The sequence below is a fragment of the Melanostigma gelatinosum genome (assembly GCF_949748355.1).
Source record: "Melanostigma gelatinosum genome assembly, chromosome: 8".
Classification (NCBI taxonomy): Eukaryota; Metazoa; Chordata; class Actinopteri; order Perciformes; family Zoarcidae; genus Melanostigma; species Melanostigma gelatinosum.
Genome location: NC_136641.1, coordinates 20,725,825 through 20,750,679, shown reverse-complemented (window position 1 = coordinate 20,750,679; position 24,855 = coordinate 20,725,825). Strand labels below are relative to the sequence as shown.

Sequence of the window (24,855 nt, the reverse complement as noted above, 5' to 3'; positions counted from 1 at the left end):
CTGATGGATTGCCATGAAAGTTACAATCACAGAGGCAATTCAGAGTTTTTAACAAGGGAAAAGAAAAAGCATTGTAACTAACAATAAAAACAGAAATAAATCAATTAGGATCAAATAAAATAAGAGTACGAGATGAATTAGCACATAGTTTGTGGTTCTCAGATATCTTCCAAAATATCAAATGGAATGACATGAGTTTTTTTTATTTTGGCATCATCATCAGTTCACAATTTTGATTTACTGAATCTTATCTGTCTGTCTGTCTGTCTGTCTGTCTGTCTGTCTGTCTGTCTGTCTGTCTGTCTGTCTGTCCTCTGTCTGTCTGTCCTCTGTCTGTCTGTCTGTCCTCTGTATGTCTGTCTGTCTGTCTGTCCTCTGTCTGTCTCTTCAGGCTTAACTGTGCAGGAAAAAAATCTATCAATATATTTGTACAACTAAGTGTTTACAATAATGACTTTGCTCTGCTCATGAACAGAAACGACGTCTTTACAATGTTTTTGCTGTCATCAAATGTGTAAATGTGCTGGAGTCACTCACTGTGCGTTTACTGCCGCGTGTGATCTGTGCGTGATATGAATCACGCACAAGCACTTTGATAACCCAAAGTTATTATTATTACCGTTGTTGTTATTATTATTTATTTGGCTATTATTGTAGAATTTCTTCTTATTGTTGTTGTTTTTTATTGGCCATATTATTTATAATTTTAAAGAGGTGAGAGAGCCAGGGCAGATGCATTTCATTGCATTTGAATGTAAAACATTGAAACAGTTTCATGTATATGACAATACACCTGAACTTGAGTCCTTGTGGGGATTAGTTCTTGTTATTTCACCATGTTTTCTGTCACATTTCAGCCGATGACCTGGAGGAAGAGAAAGCAGTGATCCAGACCACACACGCACACGGAGCATCCGCCCCCTCCCCCTCGCTCTTCCTCCAGAAACAGAATAATGAGCCTGTTTCGAGTACTTACTTTGAACAGAGGATCCCTGTTCCTGAGGAGGACAGCGAGGTAATCCATGAGTCCATGAAAAGTGCCAAATAAGAAAGCCTGTATTAAAAGTTATGCCAATTTCCAGTTTAGACCGCTGTTTGTTTTTGTTAGGTTGATAACCATCAGCATGCAGTAGAGTGTGTAAAGATGTCAGTGTCACAGCTTGTGTTTCTGTATCCTGTAGGGGGGGTTTAGTTTCTGCAAGCTGTGGGCCTTCAGTGGGCCGGGGTTTCTGATGAGCATAGCCTACCTGGACCCGGGTAACATCGAGTCTGACCTGCAGTCTGGTGCTAAAGCTGGCTTCAAGGTAACTAAAGTAATGCTTGGACCACAATAACTGACACTGACTGTTGTGTTCACTTTATTCTTGCTTGATTAGGAATGACTTGATGTGTGCTTGAATGAATTTGCATGATATTAAGTGGATATTTTTTGACACAACACCATATGATTTCATAAAATAATCAAACTGTTCAACAGTGAACTGTGTTCTACTGTTATGTGTCACATGAGGCAAAGCTCTTCATGTGTTAATCAGAAACTTCAATAACTAGTTTATGATTGGGGAATGCTTTATTTCTGTCCTTTGATGTTTCATGAAAAGCTACATACCTGTTACAGTTCAAATAGAGACAAAGCGGGTCAACTGAGGTAAACATATAATCCAACATATATGAATTGTTTTTCCAAAAAACACCATTAACTACTAAAGTAACTTAAATAGCAGTCTAAAAAGCAGTCTCTGTTTTCTTTATCGTTAAATTTACACCAAAATTCAACCAAATTACATAGTTCTGTTTAGGAAATAATATATCCCTAAAATAAAGCTTTACCTTTTATTGCAGATGTCTGAGAAACATTCATTTGGAGAGCAAAAATAATTTCACTGACAGTCAATAAACAATTCTATTGGATTTACAGCCCTGTTGCTGCTAAAATCTTTGAAAACAAATACTACCGACAACTGTCACTTCCAATCACACAATGTTATTGCAGTGACTGAAAACAGACCTGACAGGATAGGATTGGTTTGCATGTTGTCGGCATGCCTTTAAACAGTTTAAACAAGTTGAAAAATGACAACTTCTTAGCGATCACTTCATTGTCTCCCACTAGTGTCCTTGATCACTGGCAGACATGCAGCTTCCCTCTCACTCGGCTGTTAGTCTTCTGTCCCCATTCAGTCAAGTAAACTATACTAACAATAATACTTCTGGAAGGACGGGTCACTTTCATTCCATCTCAAACTGGCTCGACATTAGAGAGTCTCGCGGTACTGCAGGTCAAAGTTTAATAAAGGGGAACTTTGTCCTGCAAAACCTGGAAGCACATTCCTGAAGTCGTTAGTCACAGGAGCTTTGAATGAAGTGAATGAGAGGTGGAGTGAATATTCACAGAGAGTGACCGAGCCCTCAGCCTCAAAGCCTGACTGTCCAGTTTTCCAGTTAAGGCTGCAAAATATTTGCAAAACAAATCACTTATTTGTGTTCATAAAGTACTTAACGACCCAATATTGTTGGGATGAATCTATTCTAGAAACAGCTGAAACTTTAGTTGTTTAATGAAAGACAAGAGAACTGTCCCAGACAACAGCTGGTCTTCTATCAGGGTATTATTATTGTGTTGAAACAGAGTCACACATGAGTGAAAGTTTAACTTCCCGAGCAGCATGACGCAAGAATAAAACACTTCATTCATCTTTTTGAGATTTTTCACATTAAAAAAAAATAACTGAAGTATGCAACATCTGAAATTACCAATCACATGTCATGTTATGTAAACCTGTAAAGTTTGTGTGAGGAATTCAAGTTGTAGGAAGGACTTGAGAATGTGTCAAGAAACGGTTGCACAAATTAGACTCCGACTAACTCTTCATTAAGCCGTCTAAAGTTTTTGTAGCGACCTCAGTCCGCAGAAAAACACAAATCCAACAAAAAAACAGCGACATCGCTTCTTGTTTTTCGCCCTCTTTTCAGTTGGCAAACAGCAAAACTGCCTAGGCTATATTTAAATATAAAATAATAAATCACAGAGAAAGTCAGAGATGACAAAGTTGTTTTCACTTCATTCCTCTTGCTGTCTGTGATTACTTTGTGTCATAATGCAGCCAAATTCACAATATATTTGTTCTCATTTACACATTTTTCTCTTTCAGAAAACTGAACGAGTAGTTAATAGCGATTTAATTGTCTTTGATTAACAAGCAGTCACAACAGAGCTGATGAAATAATTTCATAGTCGGGACATTGTCTGATGGAGTGAACATAAATCCAGGTCGATGACAGCGGCTCCTTGAAACTGTTCTGCACACTCAACCGCAGGAGGTAAAGCAGTTGAAAGAAATCGTTTACTTGGTAGGAAGTTCAAGGCAGAGTTCAGCAACGGGGCAAACAAAGTAGGCGAGAGGCAGGCAGGCGGAACTGAGAACGAAGGCTGAAACGCCAAGTGTGGGTAGTACATTAATCGATCTGGCAAAAAACGGAGTGATCGCAGAGAAGATTTGAGGCGACAATAAGTCCCTCTTAACTTTTCAGAGAAACTCGGAACACAATCTTTTGGTGAAAGCTCTGTTCTTCCCGTAAACACTGAAACACAAAGTCAGCGGTTAAAGACAGTGTGGCAAAGCCCTGTTTTTGTGTGAGAAAAAAGTAAGAGTTGAAACAAAGAGGAACAAATGTACAGGTTCTAGACATAATGGGCTGTAGGCCGTCGTCAAACCCACACAAATCAGGTTGTACAATCCTGCCTCGAACAAAATTAAAATCACCAAGCAGTGTACTCGCATAGCAGCTGCTGAGTTGCTGAGAGGGACAGCAGTGTGTGAACTGGTAGTTCTGTTAGCAGTTAGCCAAACACACTGTTGTTTTTATCACTGTGTCTCTAAGCGCAGAGTAGCAGCTGCTGCTCTTAACCGGCCCAGTGAGCGAGGAGTATAAAACAGGCCATAAAAGGTGTTTTTGAGAAAGTGCGAGTCACCGCAACGACGAGAGGTCCTTGCGAGCATGCAGCCATAACTGGCCACCCAAAATTATTTGAAATAGTTTGCTGCAGCAGAATGCGAGATTAGCCGCGGACAGACACAGAGGTGCACACTCACTCACGGACTCATGGACGCACGCAAACACGAATGGCATGATTAAAACGTCTGCCATGAGAATGGTCTGTTGATATAATAAATGTGTAAATAAAATCAGCAAAACATTCACAAGACTTTCTTCACAGGTGGATTTAAGTATAAACTCTTGACTTATTTGTTAACGTCATTTCACAAACGTATTGACCCTCATGTGAGCTCATTAAGCGGGCCAATTAACAGACGATGCCTGTCTCTTGTTCTGGTCTTGTCAGCTCCTCTGGGTGCTGTTGACGGCCACCATCACCGGTCTGCTGCTGCAGCGGCTGGCGGCTCGGCTCGGCGTCGTCACCGGGATGCACCTGGCCGAGGTCTGCAACCGCCAGTACCCCACGGTGAGATATCAGTAATCGCTGCTGTTTCCATGAAATATCTACAGCGCCTGCTAACACTCACTGTGGTCGCTGTTTTCATTAATGATAAGCTTCCCCAATGATCAGCAGCAATGATCTAACTGAGAGGCTATAAGCAGAAGTAAAATATGTTTACAGTTAAATCCAGAGTGACTTGTAAATTATCGTGTAAAAATGCCTCCGTTTCCTGAAGTGGAACTGTGAACCACATGGCTGAAAAAACATGTGACCAGCCCTTTTGTTCTCTGGAGCTTAAAATAGATTATGTACTGGACCGACTGGGCAATCAGAAAATGCTACTTTCATGCAGCTCCCTGTAATTGTTGCTCACATGCATTGGAGCCTCTTAAAATGTGTCCAGCAGAAACACAGTAGTTAAAGTTTAAAGCTGTGAGCATTTCACTGACTATGAATTAGAAAGGGACCAATGCAAGGTACTAATTAGTGTTATTTATATCACTGAATTTCCTTGAAAACCATTTGAATTTATGTGATTTTAAATTTTTTTTAATCGTACAATTTTAATTATTTAGCTTCAGATATTCAGATTCAGACACAATTCAAGTGTTTCCAGTCACTCACCTGATCTTTTCTTCCAACTGTAACCTGATAGAACGGAGGTCTGACCAGCTTCATTCGACTCGGTTGATTATCTTTTAGAGCCCAGCTTGTTCGTGTGAATTTTTCATCTTGAATATTGGTGAATCTGTTGTTAGCGTGGTGTGTTTTTTCTAAATAATCTCACCTGTGTCATCTGTCCAGGTGCCTCGTATCATCCTGTGGTTGATGGTGGAGCTGGCGATCATCGGCTCAGACATGCAGGAGGTCATCGGCTGCGCCATCGCTTTCAACCTTCTTTCCTCCGGCAGGTAATGTGAACAGACACAACATCTATTTTTGGGCCGCTGGGCCGTGGTCCACGAACTATTCAGATCCTTAACTTAAGTACTGATACCACACTGTTAAAATACTCTGTTCCAAGTAAAAGTCCTGCATTGAAAATGTTACAGTTAAAGTATGTAAGTATCATCAGTAGAATGTGATTTACTTATTAAAAGTAGAAAACTTTCCGTTGGTTGAGTTGGTATTTGCTAATAATTATTTTCATTAAGGATCAATCTGCTGATTATTTTCTCCATTAACCAATTGATTGTTTGGTTTGTTGTTTAACCAGAGTTCAAAGTGACATCTTAACTATATTGATTTTGTCCGACCAGCAGTCCAAATCGCAACATTATTAAGATATATATTCAATTCAATAAATTGAAATCATTAGAAAAATTAAAAGGAAAAGTGGCAAATCTTCACATTTGTGAAGCTGTAACCATGACATGTTTTTGAACGGAAAAAGACTAACGATTAACAAAATAGTTGCCAGTGAATCATCTAACTGACTAATTGTTGGTTTAAAGTTTAATTCACAAGAAAAAACTATTCATCATATTTTACAAGCTCTTATGTTTTGTAAAAATCTTAATTTATAAAGTAACTAAAGCTGTCCGATAAATGCAGGGAAGTAAAAACTACAATATTCTAAGTTTAAAATGGCAAAAAAAAAAGTAATGTACAAGGACCTCAAAACTGTACTTTGTTTCATTCCACTACTGCCTCTGGGACAGAGTCACAGTTTAAAATGTCTTATTACCTCTTTGGTGTTGATCGTGTGTGTGTGTGTGTGTGTGTTCACCCATAGGATCCCCTTGTGGGGTGGTGTCCTCATCACGATCATCGACACGTTTGTCTTCCTCTTCTTAGACAAGTATGGTAGGTTGTGGTCGTGCTCTTACAGGGAAATATGTCGCCACAACAACAATAAGTATAACATCCTCATTTCTGCCTCTGCAGGCCTGAGGAAGCTGGAAGCCTTTTTCGGTTTGCTCATCACCATCATGGCCATCACCTTTGGATATGAGGTACAAGCATTCCCATATCTGCAGACAGGGCTGAGTAGAACATGTTTTCCTCAACATTTCTCCTAAAGTTCTTTATTGTGACTTGATGAGGTCTCAGCTTGATGTCTGGGGTAGGTTTTTAAACTGGGTTCGACTCAATCTTCTCACATCAGATCTAAGACGGCTTTATGAAACAGTTTAATCCTGTTTGTTTGTTCAAAAGAGGGTTTTTACAATAAGACTTCCTTTTCTGAAGCAACGTTGTGGTCACACTGTGTATCCGAATCTGGACTGATTGTTATCGTCTTCTCATTAACATGCACTGCTTTCCTTTGGCAGTATGTGACGGTGAGTCCAGACCAAGGCCAGCTGCTGAAGGGGATGTTCATGCCGTACTGCGAGGGCTGCGGGCCCGTTCAGCTGGCTCAGGCCGTCGGCATCGTGGGAGCCGTCATCATGCCTCACAACATTTACCTCCACTCTGCTCTTGTCAAGGTGCGATCAACTGATCAACAGTCCTCCTTTTATTTAATCAGCTGTATGAAACGTGTGTCGGCAAAACATCATAACTGTCCAAATGTCCTCTCAGTCGCGAGAAGTGGATCGGTCGAACAAGAAAGAAGTAAAAGAGGCCAACAAATATTTCTTCATCGAGTCGACCATCGCACTGTTTATCTCTTTCCTCATCAACGTGTTTGTGGTGGCTGTCTTTGCGGAGGGTTTCTATGGACGCACAAACCAAGAGGTGGTGAGTATCTCTGCAGCCGCTCTCATAATCTTAGAAGAGTGGCATTTCATGACGTCTTTTAGAAGGTAAAAATTGTGTGCTTTTCTTTGGCTGCGTTGCTACAGACGTGTGTGTTTGTTTTCTTTATTCCAGTACAGCGTCTGCAATCAAACAGGAAGTCCTCATTCACATCTATTCCCTTTGAACAATGAAACTCTGGAGGTGAACCTCTACAAAGGGGTAAGTTCAGCTCAGTAAATTAACTTGAAGTAGGATTTTCTTGACTAAGCAATATCAATTAAATCAGTTACACGGCTCTCGTCAGCTGTTAAGTAGTGGAGGCAGATTTATAAAAGAAAGCTCAGAATTGAAGCCACAGAGACGGAGATAACTAATAACTAATTTATCTCATAGCTTGAGCTACTTTGCAGATTCTGATTGATAACACAAAATATAATCAACAAATGAATAATGATGGAATGTACTTTTTGTATTTTTACTTCAGATTTTAGAATACAGGACATTTCCTTGTACCGGAGTATTTCTACACTGTGGTTACTCTTACTTAAGTAAAAGATCCGACTACTTCCTCCACCATTGAGTACAAGTTAAGCTCCAGAAACCCTGCCTACACAACCCAGAAACATCCCAGTTTGGAATGAAGGTTTTCACTCAGTTAAACAATATTTCAAGATAAAATATGTCGTGCTCAACTCCTGAGGGAAATATCTGTCTCTGTCTGCTGAGCAAGTCGAGTACTTGTCAAAACAATGAGATGAAAGATGCAGAAACGCTCTGTTAAGTTGAAGTAAAAGTGATAATTCTCTGTAGTCTCTTCATTATGAGTGACCCCTTTCACATTTCATTCCTCTCCTGTTTTCATTGAGCAGCGTGGGACTTTACTGGTGAGTTTAACGCCGCTGTTGAGTTGACCAGCGTCTGTGTTCGCGTGTCTGTTTTCAGGGAGTGGTGCTCGGCTGTTTCTTTGGCCCGGCAGCGCTCTACATCTGGGCCGTGGGGATCCTTGCAGCTGGTCAGAGCTCCACCATGACTGGAACGTACTCCGGCCAGTTTGTCATGGAGGTTAGTGGAAGAGGGAGGAACAGTGGAAATGTCAGCCCTGTTGTTTAACTTCATCACAATCACACATCAGTCAGTTGTTTTAAAAATAAGATTCTTCAGTTGTGGCCTAGTTTTGGTACCTTTACATCAAAATGTCTTTGTGGAATCAGGCTTTATTAATTTAAGCGAGGTAAAGATATGCACACTGTTTGCTTTGCTGTCACAAAGAAGTGCAGTTCTCTTGTAAATGTCAGAGCGATGTGTTTTCCTGTGCTCAGGGTTTCTTGAACCTGCGCTGGTCGCGTTTTGCTCGGGTGTTTTTGACCCGCTCCATTGCCATCACTCCCACCCTGCTGGTGGCCATCTTCCAGGACGTGCAGCACCTGACGGGCATGAATGACTTCCTCAACGTGCTGCAGAGCATGCAGGTCAGGCTAACGTGAAAGCGTGTTCACTGGCAGCTTCATCAGCATCTCTCCACCTTCACTTGCTTCATCTTTCCTGCATATCACCTTTTACTTCACCCTTTGCTCTCATAGCACATTCCCAGTCATTCAATCAAAAAGGAGCACATTAATATGATTAAAATATTTTATTCAAGCGAATAGGACTGAGTTAAATAACTGGCTCCACTTTGGAATAGCCACATTTTGGATCTCACGGTTGAATACATTTCTTGTTCTTAATCATGTAGCCACAATAATAAAGGCTTTTTAACTGTACTTTAACAAAGCAATGTGCCTTACTTTGGGGGTTTCGGGGAATCCAATCCCTCTCAATAAGAAGAAATATCTGTTTCAACTGTTATTTGAAATACCTGTTCATTGCTGTCTTGAAATGGTATAAACTACATTTTAATACTATAACATATTCATTCTTCTCTCACAGTTGCCATTTGCCCTCATTCCCATCCTCACTTTTACCAGCATGCCATCTCTCATGAACGAGTTTGCCAACGGATTGTAAGTTCATCTACATCATGAAGACACAAAGACGAATGATAATTGTCTCGTCAAACACACTCATTCCTCTTTTCCCTGCAGAGTGTTTAAGATCGGAGGAGGACTCGTGATCGTGATCGTGTGCGCCATCAACATGTACTTCGTCGTGGTCTTCGTGACCTCCCTCAACAGTGTGTGGCTGTATGTGCTGGCAGGATTCCTCTGCATAGCATACCTGACATTTGTGGGATATTTGGTAGGTAACATTAGGGTTGTTGCTTTACTGTGAAACTTAAAACTGGTTCCCCCGACTTAATCTTCAACTATAAGTGCAGTCAGAGTATGTCACAGAGCATGGTCACAAAACCAGAGAATGCTGTCTGGTCTGTTATTTACAATATTGTTGCTGCTTTTACCCGTCTGTTATTATTCTAATAACTGGGGTAATCCGACAACCCTTCTCATGCCAGGTGATTCGAAGAAGGTTGAACGTTTCAGGAAAAATCTGATAATGTTAGGGAAGTATAAAACATCTTTTATATCTTATTATTCATGATCACTGGGATAAATAATTGACCTAGAGATGAAACAATTAGTTGATTAATAAATTAGTCGACAGAAAACATATCTGTCTTGATATTCAATCATTTTTTAAAGCAGCAATGCCAAAAATGTCAATTTTAGGACTGTTGGTTGGACAAAACATCTTTGAAAAAACTCACTATTTTCTGGCATTTTATAGAACAAACGATTAATGGAGAATATAATAAGCAAATAATAAAAACAATCATCGTAATAGCGATAGTAGAATCCAACATTTTCTTCAGTACTTCCCAGCAGTGATCGTAATTCTTTATAAATATAAAATATTGTTACATCACACAGCAACATAGTTCACCATTTGAAGTTTGCATCTTAAACATATATAATCTTACTTTATATTTTTTCATTAAAACCTGATGAGCTTCATAAACTTTCTGTCCTGAACAACTGTTTAAATCCAATTAAGAACTAGATGGCGAATCATTTCGTGCAGTTAAATGCACTCAGCGATCAGGCAGAACCTTGGTGCCTTATCATTATCTTCAGGGTCTATTCTGCATAAGATTAGTGTGATTTTTAACCAATCCACGAGTGTTGATACTCACATTAAGACGCTGACTCAATCATGTTTCTTTCACCTCAGAAACAGCCAAATTTGGGTCTGTTGTGTTGAGAAATGAAAGGGAGGTGCCAATAAATGCTTTTATCTCATCACATTTGGACGACTATAATTCTCTTTTTTACCTGCCTTTATAAAGCCTCCATACACCATTTAACCAACCGTCCAAAATGCTCCTTTTAGGCTCATAACATGATCCAACAGATGGTCACACATTACGCCTAATTTAACCTCTGTGAACTGGTTTCTTGTTCATTTTAGAGTTAATTTTAAAATATTGGTGCTCACTTATAGAGCCAAGAATATCACAGACCTTCTGCACTCCCAACACCACAACCTGAGCTCTTAAGTCCTCTACCCAGCGGTTTTTACATTTTAAGCATCGGGGAGATTGTGCTTTCCGGTCGGCAGCTCTAAGCTATAAACTGTAATAGTCTCCCAATAATCTTGATGTCTTTGGTCTCAATGGAAAAAAATGCTAAACGCCCATCTGTTCAGGCAGGCATTGTAGCATGTGGCATTTTATGTTTTATCTTGTACCTTTTCTCTCTTTTCCCCTTTCAGAGTTTTTTTGATTTTACTTTTTTTATTTGATTGACTGTGAAGCACTTTGTAACTGGTTTCTGTCAAAGGTGCCACATACATAAACGTTGATTGCATGCTTGCACATACTGAATATGTGATCTTTGTCTGATACATTTGTGATCTCTCTCTGTGCTGCAGGGCTGGTTGTGTCTGATAGCTCTGGGAGTTTCCTGCCTTGATCCGACCACCAAGAGAGAGAACGACACAACCATCCTGATCGAGCGGCAGCCAGAGTTTGACTCCTGAATCACATATGGACCTTCTTTTTTTTTTTTTCCCAAAAAGTGCAGCTGTGAGCAACCCGACGTTCTTCTCTTCCAGCACATTTAGCCTCCTTTGCCTATTTATTACGGTAATAATAGAAGTTCAGAAATTAATTAAATAGATGTTTTTATTTCGTAAACAACAAACTGGTATTGTCAATGTCTGTATCTTTAGTCACAGCCCAAATACTGATTTTACAAAACAATTAAGTTGTTTTGCCAACTTGACTGGTTTACAGGTGTGAATGAGGTTATACTGTAACACTGGTTACAATTAGAGTTAAGTATAAACCTGATAGTTGCTAGATAGAGCATACTGCTTCGTCCAGTCCACTTTAATGCCCGCCTTAACAGCAGGACAACTGAAGACTGAAAACAAAACGTGATGCATCGCCTCACAACCTAACCTCCCTGTTTACATTATAACACTCTGACTTTATTATCATTGCAGGCACGGTGCACCATGAAGGTCCCTTTCTAAACTACAAAACAGAATATGGTTAATTGAATTATGAAAACTCAATAAACATGAGAAAAATAAGGTAATCCACCAAATATAACTTTGCAGAAATAAATCTGTGTACGATGATGTAAAACCAGTAGAGACGATATGGCCTAGAATACCACATTTCTTAAGTACTTCGCAGCAGTAATATAAGTACATTTTCTAATGATATAATTAATTACCCAGATAATTAATACCTGATCCTAGATAACTAATGAAAAAACACAACAGATAAGCTATAATGACACAATGGCTGTAATTTATACGTGTGTAGCATCTCTCGACAGTGACAGTCAAATATAAAAGACTTTTGTAAATCAAAACGAAGACTTTTGTTTGGGGAAACTGAATTCAGTGCACTTTAAGACTCCGTGCAGTCTCTCTTTTGAACACAGGGAGGCAATGCAGGCCATCGAAGACACTCCTCTGATACAGTAAAGTCTCACCACCAGAGCCGAACAACACAACACAACACATTAAATGACAAGGTGTGTTACATCACGTTTTATGAGTTGCATCACGTTCTCTGTTGTCGTTGCAGCTGCACAGGAACAGCGTTCTTCAAACAAATACAGTATAATTGGCTGCAGTGATTTGACTGCTATGTTCCTGTACAATCAGTTTAAATTTGACATGCCTGAGGTGGCGGTATGTCTGAAGATTTACAACTATTGTGCAACGGCAAGCAAGCACTGCTGGTTTCGGTGTTGCTTGAATTCCAGTCCTGAAGTGCTTCAGCATTTGCAAGCCCAGTGGAGGGACAGGTTTTTCTTTGCATTGTGGCGGGGAACTTTTTTCTTTTCCTGTCATGGAGGCAGAGTTATGTAAGAGAGGAGAGTCTTCCCACCGCCCCTCTCTGTTTTTGTTTTTCTCAATGAGCCAATGTCTCCCTGCCTAGGCCTCACAGCCTGTCCAGTAGGCCCCTTTCCTGGAAACATAGCCTAGCAGAGGCCACTCAGGGGCAGTCCGGCAGAGCTGGGAGGGTAGGGGAGGAGAGGAGGCAGTGAGGGAGGGTGGGCGCTTCCAGTAAATCACATGATTGTAGACCCTAAAGCCCCAGCCCTACTAGAGGCGCAGATGCTGCAAGCACATTTCAACAGCAAGTTTGTCATCAACATGATTGGAGCAATGCATGGCAGAGTGCATGAGGCTGGAAGTAGACGCTGTGGATTCCCAGGTGTGAAATGTAGACATAGAACCACACCGCCAGATGGATGGATATGGAATGTATTTGTATGTGTGTAAGGGGTAAATGTTATTTTTGCCATTAATGTCAACATCTCCACAGATGTTTTTGTCATGCAGTATAAGTTGTTTAATAGTTTTGTACAGAATATTTCTGAATTGTTTCTCCCATATTTACAATTGATTTGCATTAACATGATATGATAAGCTATTTTAACAGTGTTGTATTTGTATATTTGCTTTAATGTGTCGACAAGTAACAGATTTGCAGATGTAAGTCACTGATTTATTTTTGCAAAAAGATCTCCTTGATGAATTTGTAATAGCAAAAGCCCCGTGTTGTTGTGTTACTGTTGCGTGCCAGAACTGACAGATTTGTATGAATTTCAATAATAAAAATCATTGAATTGTAAACAATCCCAGTGAACAAACACAGTAAACTACAGCACAGGAATGCAGGAATTGTGTTATTCAAAAAACAATCACATAAACTTTCATATCATGTACTTTCTTTTCACTCTGTGAATATGAATTTCAGGTTTGAAATGTGCCACACGTAGGATTGAATTCTCCGGTCCCCTCGTGTTTTTTACATGCATGCCTGCGCATTAGTTAAGATGGATGTAGGTTTAACTTGTACCTGATGTTTGAAGTCACATGTTTTGGAAAGCTTTTTCCAGGGGTACAACAACGGCAGCACTGTCAGCTCAGGGCCTCAAACGCCAGCTTTCTCCTTTTGCTCTTCTTCTCAGAGGAACGCAACATTATAAGGAGAGGGCAAGACGCATCAGACATCAGGCAAATTGATTTAGTAAACTGTGGCATCAGCTCTAAACCGTATGACTTTTTCCAGCTGTGCGGTCCATACTTATTTTGTATATATTTTTACACAGATCTGTCAGTGCTGCCCTAAAACGCCCGACACCAGGAATGCAAACAGCAGAGCCATTCTTGTTTATGTCTTGCATTGTGGCCACTGTGGGCACTGGCTGAGCTTGTGGTGCAAGGGGCCCACATGTGTTTGGAATGGATAGAGTGCTTAGTTCAGCTGTGTAGTTATTCCTTTATTAACAAATAGATTTTATTGTTTCTTTCGGAGTTTTTCATCTCGACTGTTTTAAGGCTGTATGCAGTTAGTGTTCTCTATACCACTAGTGTGTTTAATGTGCTTAGCTATTGCAAATATCTGCTGTTGCTCAACTCCACATCACGGGTGCTCAACATGCATGCGAGTGGACCAGTGTTCATTTACTCAAGGGGTTTCAGACAATAAGAAGGCACTGCAGAACCTCCATGCTGTAAATATCTGGGGACCCACTGGTTTACCATATTGCCGAATATGATTTATAAACTACTTATATTTATGCAAAATGTGCTTTAGATCTCTTCAGATAGTGAAAAGGTATTATAAAATACACACAATTTATTTGAATCAAAAACAATAGAAATGTTTGTCATTTTTTCCTCCTAGATTTAGAACGAAATAATTACCGACATAGTTGATTAAATATACTTGTTTATACTATATTTTAATATGATGTAACTAATGTTAATGATCATCAGTCCCATGGTAAAGTACTGCATATAGAGCCTGTTGTTGCACAAATGTTTGGAGATTGCCATAATGCAGTAGTTCCCAGAGAAAAGTCCCCCAGCAGGTTTCTGGCAAAAACAAGTTCCAGTTTCATTTTCTTATTGTGTCAGTTAAGGGAAGCAAGCGGAGAGAAAATAAGAGAGCCTGGGTCATTGGTTTCACTCTGCCCTCTGTTACCTCCACACATAAAGTACTACTGAGGACAGTTGGTATGGAGATACTTCTACCAACAAAACTCCTCTGGGGTTCATCCATCTGCTGTTACATGCATCAAACTGTAGGTTTAGCGAGGTTTATTAAATAAGCCTCAAAACTAATTTGGGTTTCCTTGCTAATCCGAGGTTGTGATATGAAGTTTATGTTTGTAAACTAAAAGGGTACCCCTCTGTAGCGTAACATGTAAAGCCTACAATTAGCAACTTCCGGACAATAATAGCCTACCAGTTTTGGGATATATATTAAAGTCAACGATTAACCTACTTTTTTTGGAGATAATTGTGGCTCATAATTAATAATATATCTAACTCCTCTGGTACAATGATTGAAGTTGAACAGTCAAAAAATGCTGTATACAAATACTAAATTATTAGCCTATATTTGTATGTGAAATATAAACAAAAAAGAAACCAAATTAAACTTTAAAAAATTACAATTTAAACGAAAGATAACATATTACTCTCCTTGTATATAATGTGAACGAATCATATGTTAATGCAGTCGCAAAAATCAACACTATGTTTAACATAATTAACAAATAACGTGATCTCGTTTGTAAAATCAGCACTGGAATGTGTTCGACGGTGCAGCGCATGCAGAACGGGGAGGAATGCCTTGGCCACACCCCCACCTCCCATGCGCCCAATCAGTGATCAGCACGGTTTCAAGGCACCCGCGGAGTCCCAGCCGTAGAAAAACAAAGCCCCGGATAACAACAAAACTCATATTTTACATTTAAGTGAACACGGGGATCCGTTTTATTGGATCGAAACCGACAGTAGAGGTCGATTCTCGGTGTTTTTCGTGGCCGTTTAGAGCCTTTCGGGCGATGTTGTTTATTTGTAGTAAGGGGGGGCTTGAAACCGCCCTCCCTTGCCCCATTTCCTCGGTTGTTTTCCTTCTCTCGCCTGGATTCTCCATGTTGTTGGTGCAAGAGTGAAGGCTTCTCGGCGATACTACCAGTAATAGTAGTGGTAAACCCGAGACGACGGAGCGGACAGAGTCTCATATAGTCTAAAAAAAAATACATATCCAAGTGCCTTGCCCCCTCTCCGTGCGGCGGACCTCCGAGAGAAGAAGAAGAAGAAGAAGAAGAAGAAAAAGAAGAAGAAGAAGAAAAAGAAGAAGAAGAAGAAGAAGCGGCGGGGGAATAAAGAAACCAGATCAATCCTACTCTCATCGGGGATTTGTTACTGAGGCGGATGACAAGTTACCTCGGTGAAGTTGACTTTTCAATAAAACCCAATGAGGGATGCCCATCAGTGCTCGGGGACAGGATTTGAGGATTTTGAAGGCTCCGTGATTGTCAGATGGAAAGTTCTGTTATCACCCAAGTGCAGAAAGAAGACGTTCAAGTGTCACCGAAAACAGGTGAGATGGGCCCGTGTTCTGTGAGCATTTGAGTTATTATTATTATATCTGGTGTTATTATTTGGATATTTTCTGAATACTGATCGGTGTATCGAGAGAGCCTGTAGTGCGCCCATTTGACAGTTTGAGCGCTGCGGACGCTGAGCGCGGTCAAAGGCGCATTGCCCCCTTTGTTTTTTTTACCTTTTACCAAACAAATCTTTAATGTTTAGATCTTATCACTATGAGATACAGAACCACAGAGTCTGAACGAAGCATCCTGTGCTTATTTACTAGTACTATTTTTGACTCGAAGCCGTTTTTCTTCACCTGGAGATTATAACGATCATACAACTGTTAGAATAAAACATTTAAGCTGAATAACATCCATCAGAAGCTAGATTATAATATAGATTTGCCACAGCTAAATTGTCCCTTTACTATTGAATATACGGTCAAGTAGAAGTTCATAGTCTCCATTGCGCACTGGATATTCCATCCAGAGCTTATTGTTGATCCTGTTGTTATGTCTTTTTGTTTTAATCTTTGTTGCTTCTTAACATGTGGTGTTGTGATTATGGCTGACTTCTTCTCAGTGGTGCTGCTGGTGATCATGGCCACAGCTCTCCAAAAAAAACAAGCTGCTGTGTATTTATGTCGATCAGGTTCCAGCTTGTTTGGCACCATCCCATATCCTACTACTACCAGGTACAGCTCGAGGAGCTCGTCTGCCACCACAGGCAGCACTGTAGTACAGTGTAGATCAAGCTGTGTGGTTCCTTTATAAACTAAGGTGTTCATATCTTAGTGGTGGTGGCGGGGGAGGTCACACATCAGTGCGTAATGGCACGAAATACTGCTGCACTGTTCCCAAGTTTGCTTGTATTTTACTTGACGGACAAACAGCACAGTTCCTGTATGAAATCACAATACATGTTCGAGGCGGATATGTGTAAGGGCGTCCAGGTTGGCTGTTGATTAACTGAGAGGTTGTGTAGAAATACCAGGTGCCGCGGTGTTGACAGCGGAATGCACAAACACACCCCTCTGCTCACACCCATTGTAGCGCCGTTTCAAAGATTTCGTTGTTTTGCACGCTTTCCTCGGGCTTGAAAGGAGCTCCGCGCATTGATTCCTGGCTCGTTAACATCGTGCATATTGCATGATTATACATTACACGCAAATAATGTGTCTTGTCTTTTCCCCTCGCATGGCTCATTAACATAGATCTGTGCTGGATTAATCTGCTGTTGTGCCATCCTGCCACATGCAGGGGAGATATAATGTGGTTGTTATGTCATACATGGCCAATGCTGCCGTCCTGTGGGGAATCAATGGGCTGGCTTACACTGGTTGTCAGGAATCAGGATTCACATTCATCATTTGGAATATATTGAAGGGACATCGATATTTAATGTCGATATTCTTCAGAAAATAGTGTGCAGGACTAATGAAGGACATCTGACGAATGACCAAATCGAGCTCCTTTGTCTTAAAGAGGGTGTTGTGTAACATGTGTGTCTGCATTATGTCTTCTGAGCACTGAGGGTCAGCATGGAGATTATTAGGAGTAAATCTCTTTCTCTCTCTCTCGCTCCGCTTTTGACTCTTTATCCACAGTCCCTCTTTCTAGTAGTATTTACTACAATGAAGGTGTATTGATGGGTATAAATTATGTTTTGCAAGTCCTCACATGAAACTCACTCGAGGGAACGTGCAGGAATGTTTTTTTCTCCCTTTCTTTAACTACAAGTCTATGTGGGTCTGGGACACTCTTGGTTATGGTGACTGATCAAAGACCCGCACAGAGCATTGAGGTGTGACTGCTTGTCCGGCTGACTGACTGACTGACTGACTGACTGACTGTCTGTCTGTTCTGGCTAGCTTCAGGCAGCCCTGGAAGGTCTTGGGAGTTTAAAATGGTTGGAATGTTTTCTGTCTGTGTTTTCTGCCGAAGGTAGTGCTGAAAAAGTGTGGGTTTTCCCGCCCTCTGTGATTATATAACATGTACCAGCCATTTCCAGCAGCAGCAGCAGAGGCAGGCGCATTAAAAACAGATTTCAAGTGCGGGCTGTGGACGGACGGATGCCTTTTAGGAAAGGGGAAGCTCTTACATGTAGCGTATAACTAATTATATTGAATTTAAGTCATATTTTTCATCTATTTCCATGCAAAAAGATTTGTTTTGTGATTACCTTCAGTGTATTTGATGTGTGTTCCCATGTTTAACTTGGTTTCCTCATGAAAGTCTCTCTTTCTCTCTCTCTCTCTGTGCGTTAACAGGCCAGGTGAGCCGGTCTGCCCTGAAACAGCCTCGGAGTTGCAACATCTTCAAAGCGCTCTTCTGTTGCCTCCAAGCTCAGGATGGCCCCAAACCACCACCGCCAACACCACCTCCCCCCCACCAGGCCTTGCTGGAGTCATACGAAAATGGGACGGTTGTCAAGGTAACACTATTCTCATTCCAGCAATGTTTCACATCACTGAAGACCTCGGTTCAGTCCGATTTTTGTTTCTGTAAGATTTCACTTCCTTGTCACACACACACACACACACACACACACACACACACACACACACACACACACACACACACACACACACACACACACACACACACACACTGCCTGTGTGTTTGAATAGTTTGGCCATCTGTATAGGAATAAACTAAACAGGCTGTTGTAAAAAATGTGCTTATTATTTTTACAAGTGCGCACTAAAGCCACTACTGCACCTGCTCTGAACATCTTGAAGGCTAACCGCAACTGTCTGCGGATATGGAATCACTTTGATGTTCACACTTGATCCTCCAAGGAAGATAAGAACGACAGAGCGACGATCAATCCTTCTAGGCAGACGGTGTGCAGAGAATGGCGTATTGTGTGCCTCGTAATTGCTGAGGTGGAGAAAAAAATAAAATAAAGCCTTGAGCGCCTGCTGCACTCGGCTGGCCACGCTGGTGAACGCTGTCAGCCTGATTAGAGCTTCAGTAGCATGTAAGGGGCATTTTAATGAGATGCCATGTTTGTTCACGTTGAGGAGTGTCCTCCAGCATCAGGAGCAAACAGGAAGCAGCATCTGTGGGGGCCTGGTTATTGTCTGGATCCAAAATGAAACGTTGGCGCTGATGGGGTTATGTTGCATTGCGTTGACTAGTTGGTGAAATTATATTCCTGTTGCTCATGTATGTTATTTGTCCTCAACATTATGTAATATATTAATAATTCATTTCAGATTGGCTGTGCTCATCAAGAGCCTAGAATGAAACGATATTAACAAATCTGAAAATGAGATTACATCAAGCTAATGTGTTCTCCCTGCAGGTGAAGGTCTACAGATGCGTTTGGGAAATATAATGAAACACATAAATATGCTAATCCTAAAGATATGCAACATCGACGATATTATCGTAAATAATGAGGCTCGCTCCTTCATCCACGCATACATGCAGCTCTGAAACTGAGTCAAATTTCCCAGAGGTGAAATTAACCGGCCACGGTCCGATTATTATATGAATCAGTGTACTATCAGGGCTAATGATGCTCCTTAGGTGTAAACAAAGCGCAGCACAAATGATATAGGTGCGTGTTGGACAGTAGCATTAAAAGTATTTGTGTGTCTTCTCAGGAGCCTGAACCGAGCCTCCTGCCTGAGGTGGAGGCCCAGGACCAAGGGAAGCTATGCGTGGTCATAGACCTGGATGAGACCCTGGTGCACAGCTCATTCAAGGTACCAAAGAAACCTTTCACTTGGCCACCAAATAAGCTGATTGCCAATGCTTCATTTTAGTGGGTTTAGTATTTTTGTGTAGTTTGCGTGAAAGCTCCTTCTGATTCACCATCACATGTGCTTGAGGGAACATCAAGTGAATTACATTCTGTTTGTGAAGGCTCTTCACTGTGATTTATGGCCGCGGTGTGCAGCCTGCGTCTAAGTGTTCAGTTGTTGTGTAATGCCATGTGAACGTACACCCGTGTGAATGAGCATGCCGACCAACTCCCCCTGTGTTCTCCCCCTCCAGCCTATTAGTAATGCAGACTTCATCGTGCCTGTGGAGATAGAGGGGACCACACACCAGGTAAAATACTTGTGTGTGAGTGTGTTTGCTGTGGAGGAGAGGGGTTTGTGTGTGTGTGTGTGTGTGTGTGTGTGTGTGTGTTGTGTTTGCAGCGGTTGCTGAGCTGAAAAAAGGGATGGGTCTTGTAACTGATCAGCCAGGTTTTGTTCTGACGGGCGTACGGAGCCCTCTACTGGCCAGATGTTGAACAGGGAAGAGAAAGTGGAAGTGGATGCATCAGCAAGGAAATGAGTCGTTTCAGCCTCGGTTCATCTAAAATGTCATCTTAGGTGATGCAGTACATGTTACTGCCTCTGTGAAGATATTGTAAAGTGCTCAGCTAGCACACTGTGTTGGACCATTTGTTCAGCGTCTCACTAGTGGGCATGTGGAAATGTAATTAACTAAGAAATGTAATTCCTGGGAGCCTATCTGTAGGGTAGCATCCACCGTGGGCCTCGGCCTGGTTCAAGTAATCCAGGATAGGCTGGTTAACACTGGCACGGCCTATTCTTGATTACTTGTTTCAGGAACTGGCCGTTTGCAGCCGACGGACGGAAGACCGAAGTTCATGGTAGAAATGTGACAGAAGACATGTAAATTACATTTAAATAGGCCTGCTGGTGGGACTGTTTACGAATGGTCTGTTTGTATTACAGGTGTATGTACTGAAGAGGCCGTACGTGGATGAGTTCCTGCAGAGAATGGGAGAGTTGTTTGAATGCGTGCTGTTTACAGCCAGTCTCGCAAAGGTACAGTACACCAGATCCTGAAACAGATCCCAAAATAGACACTTTGTATTCTGCACTAAGTATTTTTTTGTTCAGATGTTTGATGTCTTGTCAGATTTATCAGAGTTTTTTTCTGCTTTTTCTTGCCTTGTAGTGTGATAGCAGCTGCTTAACCTGCTGTTAGTCACCTTAGTAGATGCCCTGCTCATGTGTTAAAGCTGTAGTTTGTTTACTGGAGCCACTTGCATCAACTGCTTTTAAGTTCTCACTGGAGATTTAAGCTTAAATTACATTAAAATGGGTTTGCCCACGCACACAAACTAGTTGTAAATATTTCATATGTATTGCTGCATAGCTAACTGAACCAACTGACAAAGCTCATGTTAGCTTGCTAACATGTATTAGTATTTACTTCGAACTTAAATGTAACTTTACAACAGCTGGTGCAACCTAATCCAGATGAATGTACTTTTTTGGATGTGTGATGTTTTAGCTATTTGCTGTTAGAAATAAATATCCGCCATTAGTTGACAGTGCTTCATTAGTCCAACCTGCTCTTCCCCTCACCTGCTCCCCACCTCCCTTGGCCTCCGTCAGTATGCAGACCCAGTGACAGACCTGCTGGATCAGTGTGGTGTTTTCCGGACCCGGTTATTCCGGGAATCTTGTGTATTCCACCAGGGCTGCTATGTCAAAGATTTGAGCCGCCTGGGCAGAGATCTCCAAAAAACCCTCATCCTGGATAACTCTCCTGCCTCCTACATCTTCCACCCTAATAATGCTGTGAGTTTTTATCTGCTTCTGTCAGCTGTACCGAGATCTTATTTTCCCAAATGTTTCGACAAGATTCTCTGCAGACCTCAAGCTTGGTGAGAAGCATCTGGCAATGTGAGATTAGCTCTTACAAACTGATGAATCACACAAAATGAAAATGAAAGCAGATTTAGTCCTCGATGTTTTGAGAATTAAAAGGAACATTTTACGGTTACACGGTTCATTTACAGCAGCGTGAGCGGGCTGTGGCTGGGGTGGGTATTTCCTTACAGTCGTGGGCCGGGCACATCCATTGCTCCTCTGTACAAGTTAACAAGAACTTGGCACTCTCGATTTATCTTTTTGTTTGTAATATACAAAATAGTAGATAGTTACAAAATAGTGAGAAACAACCACTATAATACCATCAAATGTCTTGTTTTCTCCTCCCAAAATTTAGGCTAAAACCACTTTATTGATATAATAATAGTTGCTGAATAATTCAGTTCAAATCCTGATTTATAAAACCGTACACTGCACATGCAAGACACATTTAGGAGAGATTCAAATTGTGCGCCTCTGGTTACATTTGCTTGCGTTCTTTGGATCAGAACATTGGCAGTTGTGCAACTTTGATTCACAGCTGCCGGGTGCAGTTCATATGTGATTATTTTCATTTTAAAAGCCAACAGTTTGTGAGTGACTGATTGTTTTCGACAGGTTCCCGTGGTGTCATGGTTTGATGACGTGGATGATGCTGAGCTGCTCAACCTTCTGCCTGTGTTTGAGGAACTTAGCCAAGCCGACAATGTTTACACCCAGCTGGACCAGCTTCGTGGACATTAAACTCTCAGTGGACCCGCTCCCCAGCTCCAGCTCGAGACTTTCTTCAGCTACAATAGAACCTTCTATTGACAATAGACGCTAGAGTTTTCAGACGTCGTCCTCCTTGCCTCTGCACAAAATCCTATTATTACTATTATACTATATACTATACTATTTAGAAAGTTGTCTTATTGTTGGGGGTTAAGGAAATCCGTAGCCTGAAAAACAATGTGTTTGGCTCAGCTGAGACTATAGATCTGAGGCCTTTCCTCTGAACCTCAGTGCTGATTATTGACAACCACTATTTGAAAGAGCGGGAATCAACAACCAAAGCAATCCCATCACACGCAGTTACAATATTAAAGTGGTTATTTTGCCAAAGCAGAAGCCTGCCTGCCCTGACTTGACTTTTGGACTTTTTTTTTTCATTCTTGTGCCTTTCATGGAACAACAACAACAACAAAACAAAAAAAAAATAATATCAGCTCTTTTTTTAAATTTCCACAAGATTTTATACATTTATTGATTTCATTTTATAGGTTGTTTTGTAAGGAAATCTATTTTTAAAAAGGTGAACGTGGTTCCTCTATGCAACCCAGTTCTGTGTGTACATGGACAGTACCTCCTAAGTAGCCAGTCAATAATTGCATTCAACAGATGTAAACATTACTGTAGCCTTATTTACCTTTTTAAGGGAGCAGCAAAACAAAAGTATATTTCACTTTTTTGTACTATAAATATAATTTCTACAAACCATGCAAATATACATCATTAGTGGTCGGATTAGTGTTTGGTACAAGTTAAGTAAACCGGGTGAAATCTTGTCTTTGATGGTCCGTTGAAAGCAGACACACTGGAATATGTTGGCACATAGGACGACCAGAAAAGTCATTTTTCATTCGAGGTTTAATAATAACTCGTTTGTTGCTCTGTTTTTCTTTTATTACTGTATGACAAACAACTTGCACTTGTTTTATATTGACAGTGCTGAAAGTAAAAACTGTGCCTTTGAAATCCGGACAGAGAATGGTGTTCTGCCTGAGAAGAGATTTGTAGGCCTACACACTCTGATGTGTCATGCTGAGCGTGAGAAAAACACTGTCAAGAGCAAGTGTAATGCCGTGCGGCTGTGGTACTTGCAGTGCAACACTTGAAATATCAAATTTTTTAGCATGTGTGAGTATTGTTTTTCTATATTTATTGGCCAAAAATCTGTATTGTCCAGTACTTCTTAATGCTTAACATTGTTTTGTAATCCATTTGCCTACTTTGAGGCTGGCCTTGTGTTTTAACTGTTTTATCTGTGCCTAAAAATCACACGTTTTGCTGTCTAAATTCAAAGATAATTCAAAACTTAAGCAGTTAAATCAAATGAACAAATTGATGTAAATCCAAGATTCAATCATGCAGGAACACTTTTTCTTTTTCCATTTTTTATTCAGTACAACAGATATTTTGTGGGGTGTGTTTCCTGGGTAATATGTTTTTTCGATGATGTTCAATGTCTGATGCAATTATTGCCTGCATGTTAACGACTAAAATATGACAATGAAATTGTACCAGTTGTGATGACCAAAAGTATTTGTTTAAACAGTCACAATTTGTCTTTGTGTATCAGAATAAATCAAACACTCATTTTGTCTACCCAATCTGACCAAAACTCTAAAAGACAAGGTGCTACCAGTTTTTATTTTATAATAAAAATTGGTTATATTGTACAGTTTTTGTATGTGTTTTTCTCCCCGGTGACACGAAAGGACAAGGAATACATTTTACTATATGTCCTCTATTACAACAATTAAGTATCTTTTTAAATCAATATGGTCTTAAATACATGTTGTTCTACTCACATATTTGGGTTACAGTACTAGAGAAAAAGTAAATAAAAAATATAATTTTCATCCATCTCTCAATACTACTTGCACAGATGAACATAACCATACACTGGCCACTCAAAACTTATCTTACACATTTTATATTTTCAACCTGTACAGTGGTGGAATTTACTCAAATAATGTACTTTTTATGCTATTTATACTTCTTCAGAGACTGTTATTCTTTTTTACCCCACTACATTGATCTGACAGCTATAGCTACTTTTCATTTTAAGATTTGTGATAGAAAGTCCAGGGTATGAAATCCAAAAGTAAATAAAGCAGTTAGTTTGGTATTGTGAGATTAAGGCTTTGCAAGAAACAGATCACACTTTAGAAAATAATAATAATAAAATATAAAGGAAAACAATAGTTATACCAACTGATTCATTTAAATAATTTGTAATAATATGAATACAACAATAATGCTATTAATTGCAAAATGTTCTTGCCTTCATATCAAAGAAAAACGAGACCCCTAACCCATAACATGTATGTTGCATCTCGTTGCATCATGTTAGTCATGATTCATCAAGATTCACTCATTTAAACTCCTACGAATCCATTTATTTTAGTTTGATTATTTCACAGTAGAGCTTGAACCTAGTCTTTGAATCACAGCGTTTATAAAACGGTGAGGTCGAGGTGCA

The 24,855-nt window shown here is 40.4% G+C and overlaps 2 protein-coding genes across 2 annotated transcripts; both read left to right on the top strand.

Annotated features, from left to right (window-relative positions):
• Positions 1–1,215: 1,215 nt before the first annotated feature.
• On the top strand, positions 1,216–11,098 carry LOC306781520 (natural resistance-associated macrophage protein 2-like; the record flags this gene model as incomplete). Its single annotated transcript, XM_079274410.1, has 13 exons — positions 1,216–1,304; positions 4,346–4,465; positions 5,246–5,352; positions 6,177–6,247; positions 6,329–6,396; positions 6,715–6,870; positions 6,965–7,123; positions 7,256–7,342; positions 8,066–8,185; positions 8,443–8,592; positions 9,053–9,126; positions 9,208–9,361; positions 10,991–11,098. The coding sequence occupies exons 1-13, from the start codon at positions 1,233–1,235 to the stop codon at positions 11,096–11,098; spliced, it is 1,446 nt and encodes a 481-aa protein (XP_079130536.1). The 5' UTR covers positions 1,216–1,232.
• A 4,232-nt stretch (positions 11,099–15,330) lies between these two features.
• On the top strand, positions 15,331–24,049 carry ctdsp2 (CTD (carboxy-terminal domain, RNA polymerase II, polypeptide A) small phosphatase 2). Its single transcript, XM_079273795.1, has 7 exons — positions 15,331–15,986; positions 18,249–18,412; positions 19,593–19,694; positions 19,987–20,043; positions 20,682–20,774; positions 21,351–21,536; positions 22,227–24,049. The coding sequence occupies exons 1-7, from the start codon at positions 15,926–15,928 to the stop codon at positions 22,350–22,352; spliced, it is 789 nt and encodes a 262-aa protein (XP_079129921.1). The 5' UTR covers positions 15,331–15,925; the 3' UTR covers positions 22,353–24,049.
• The last annotated feature ends 806 nt before the right edge of the window (positions 24,050–24,855 follow it).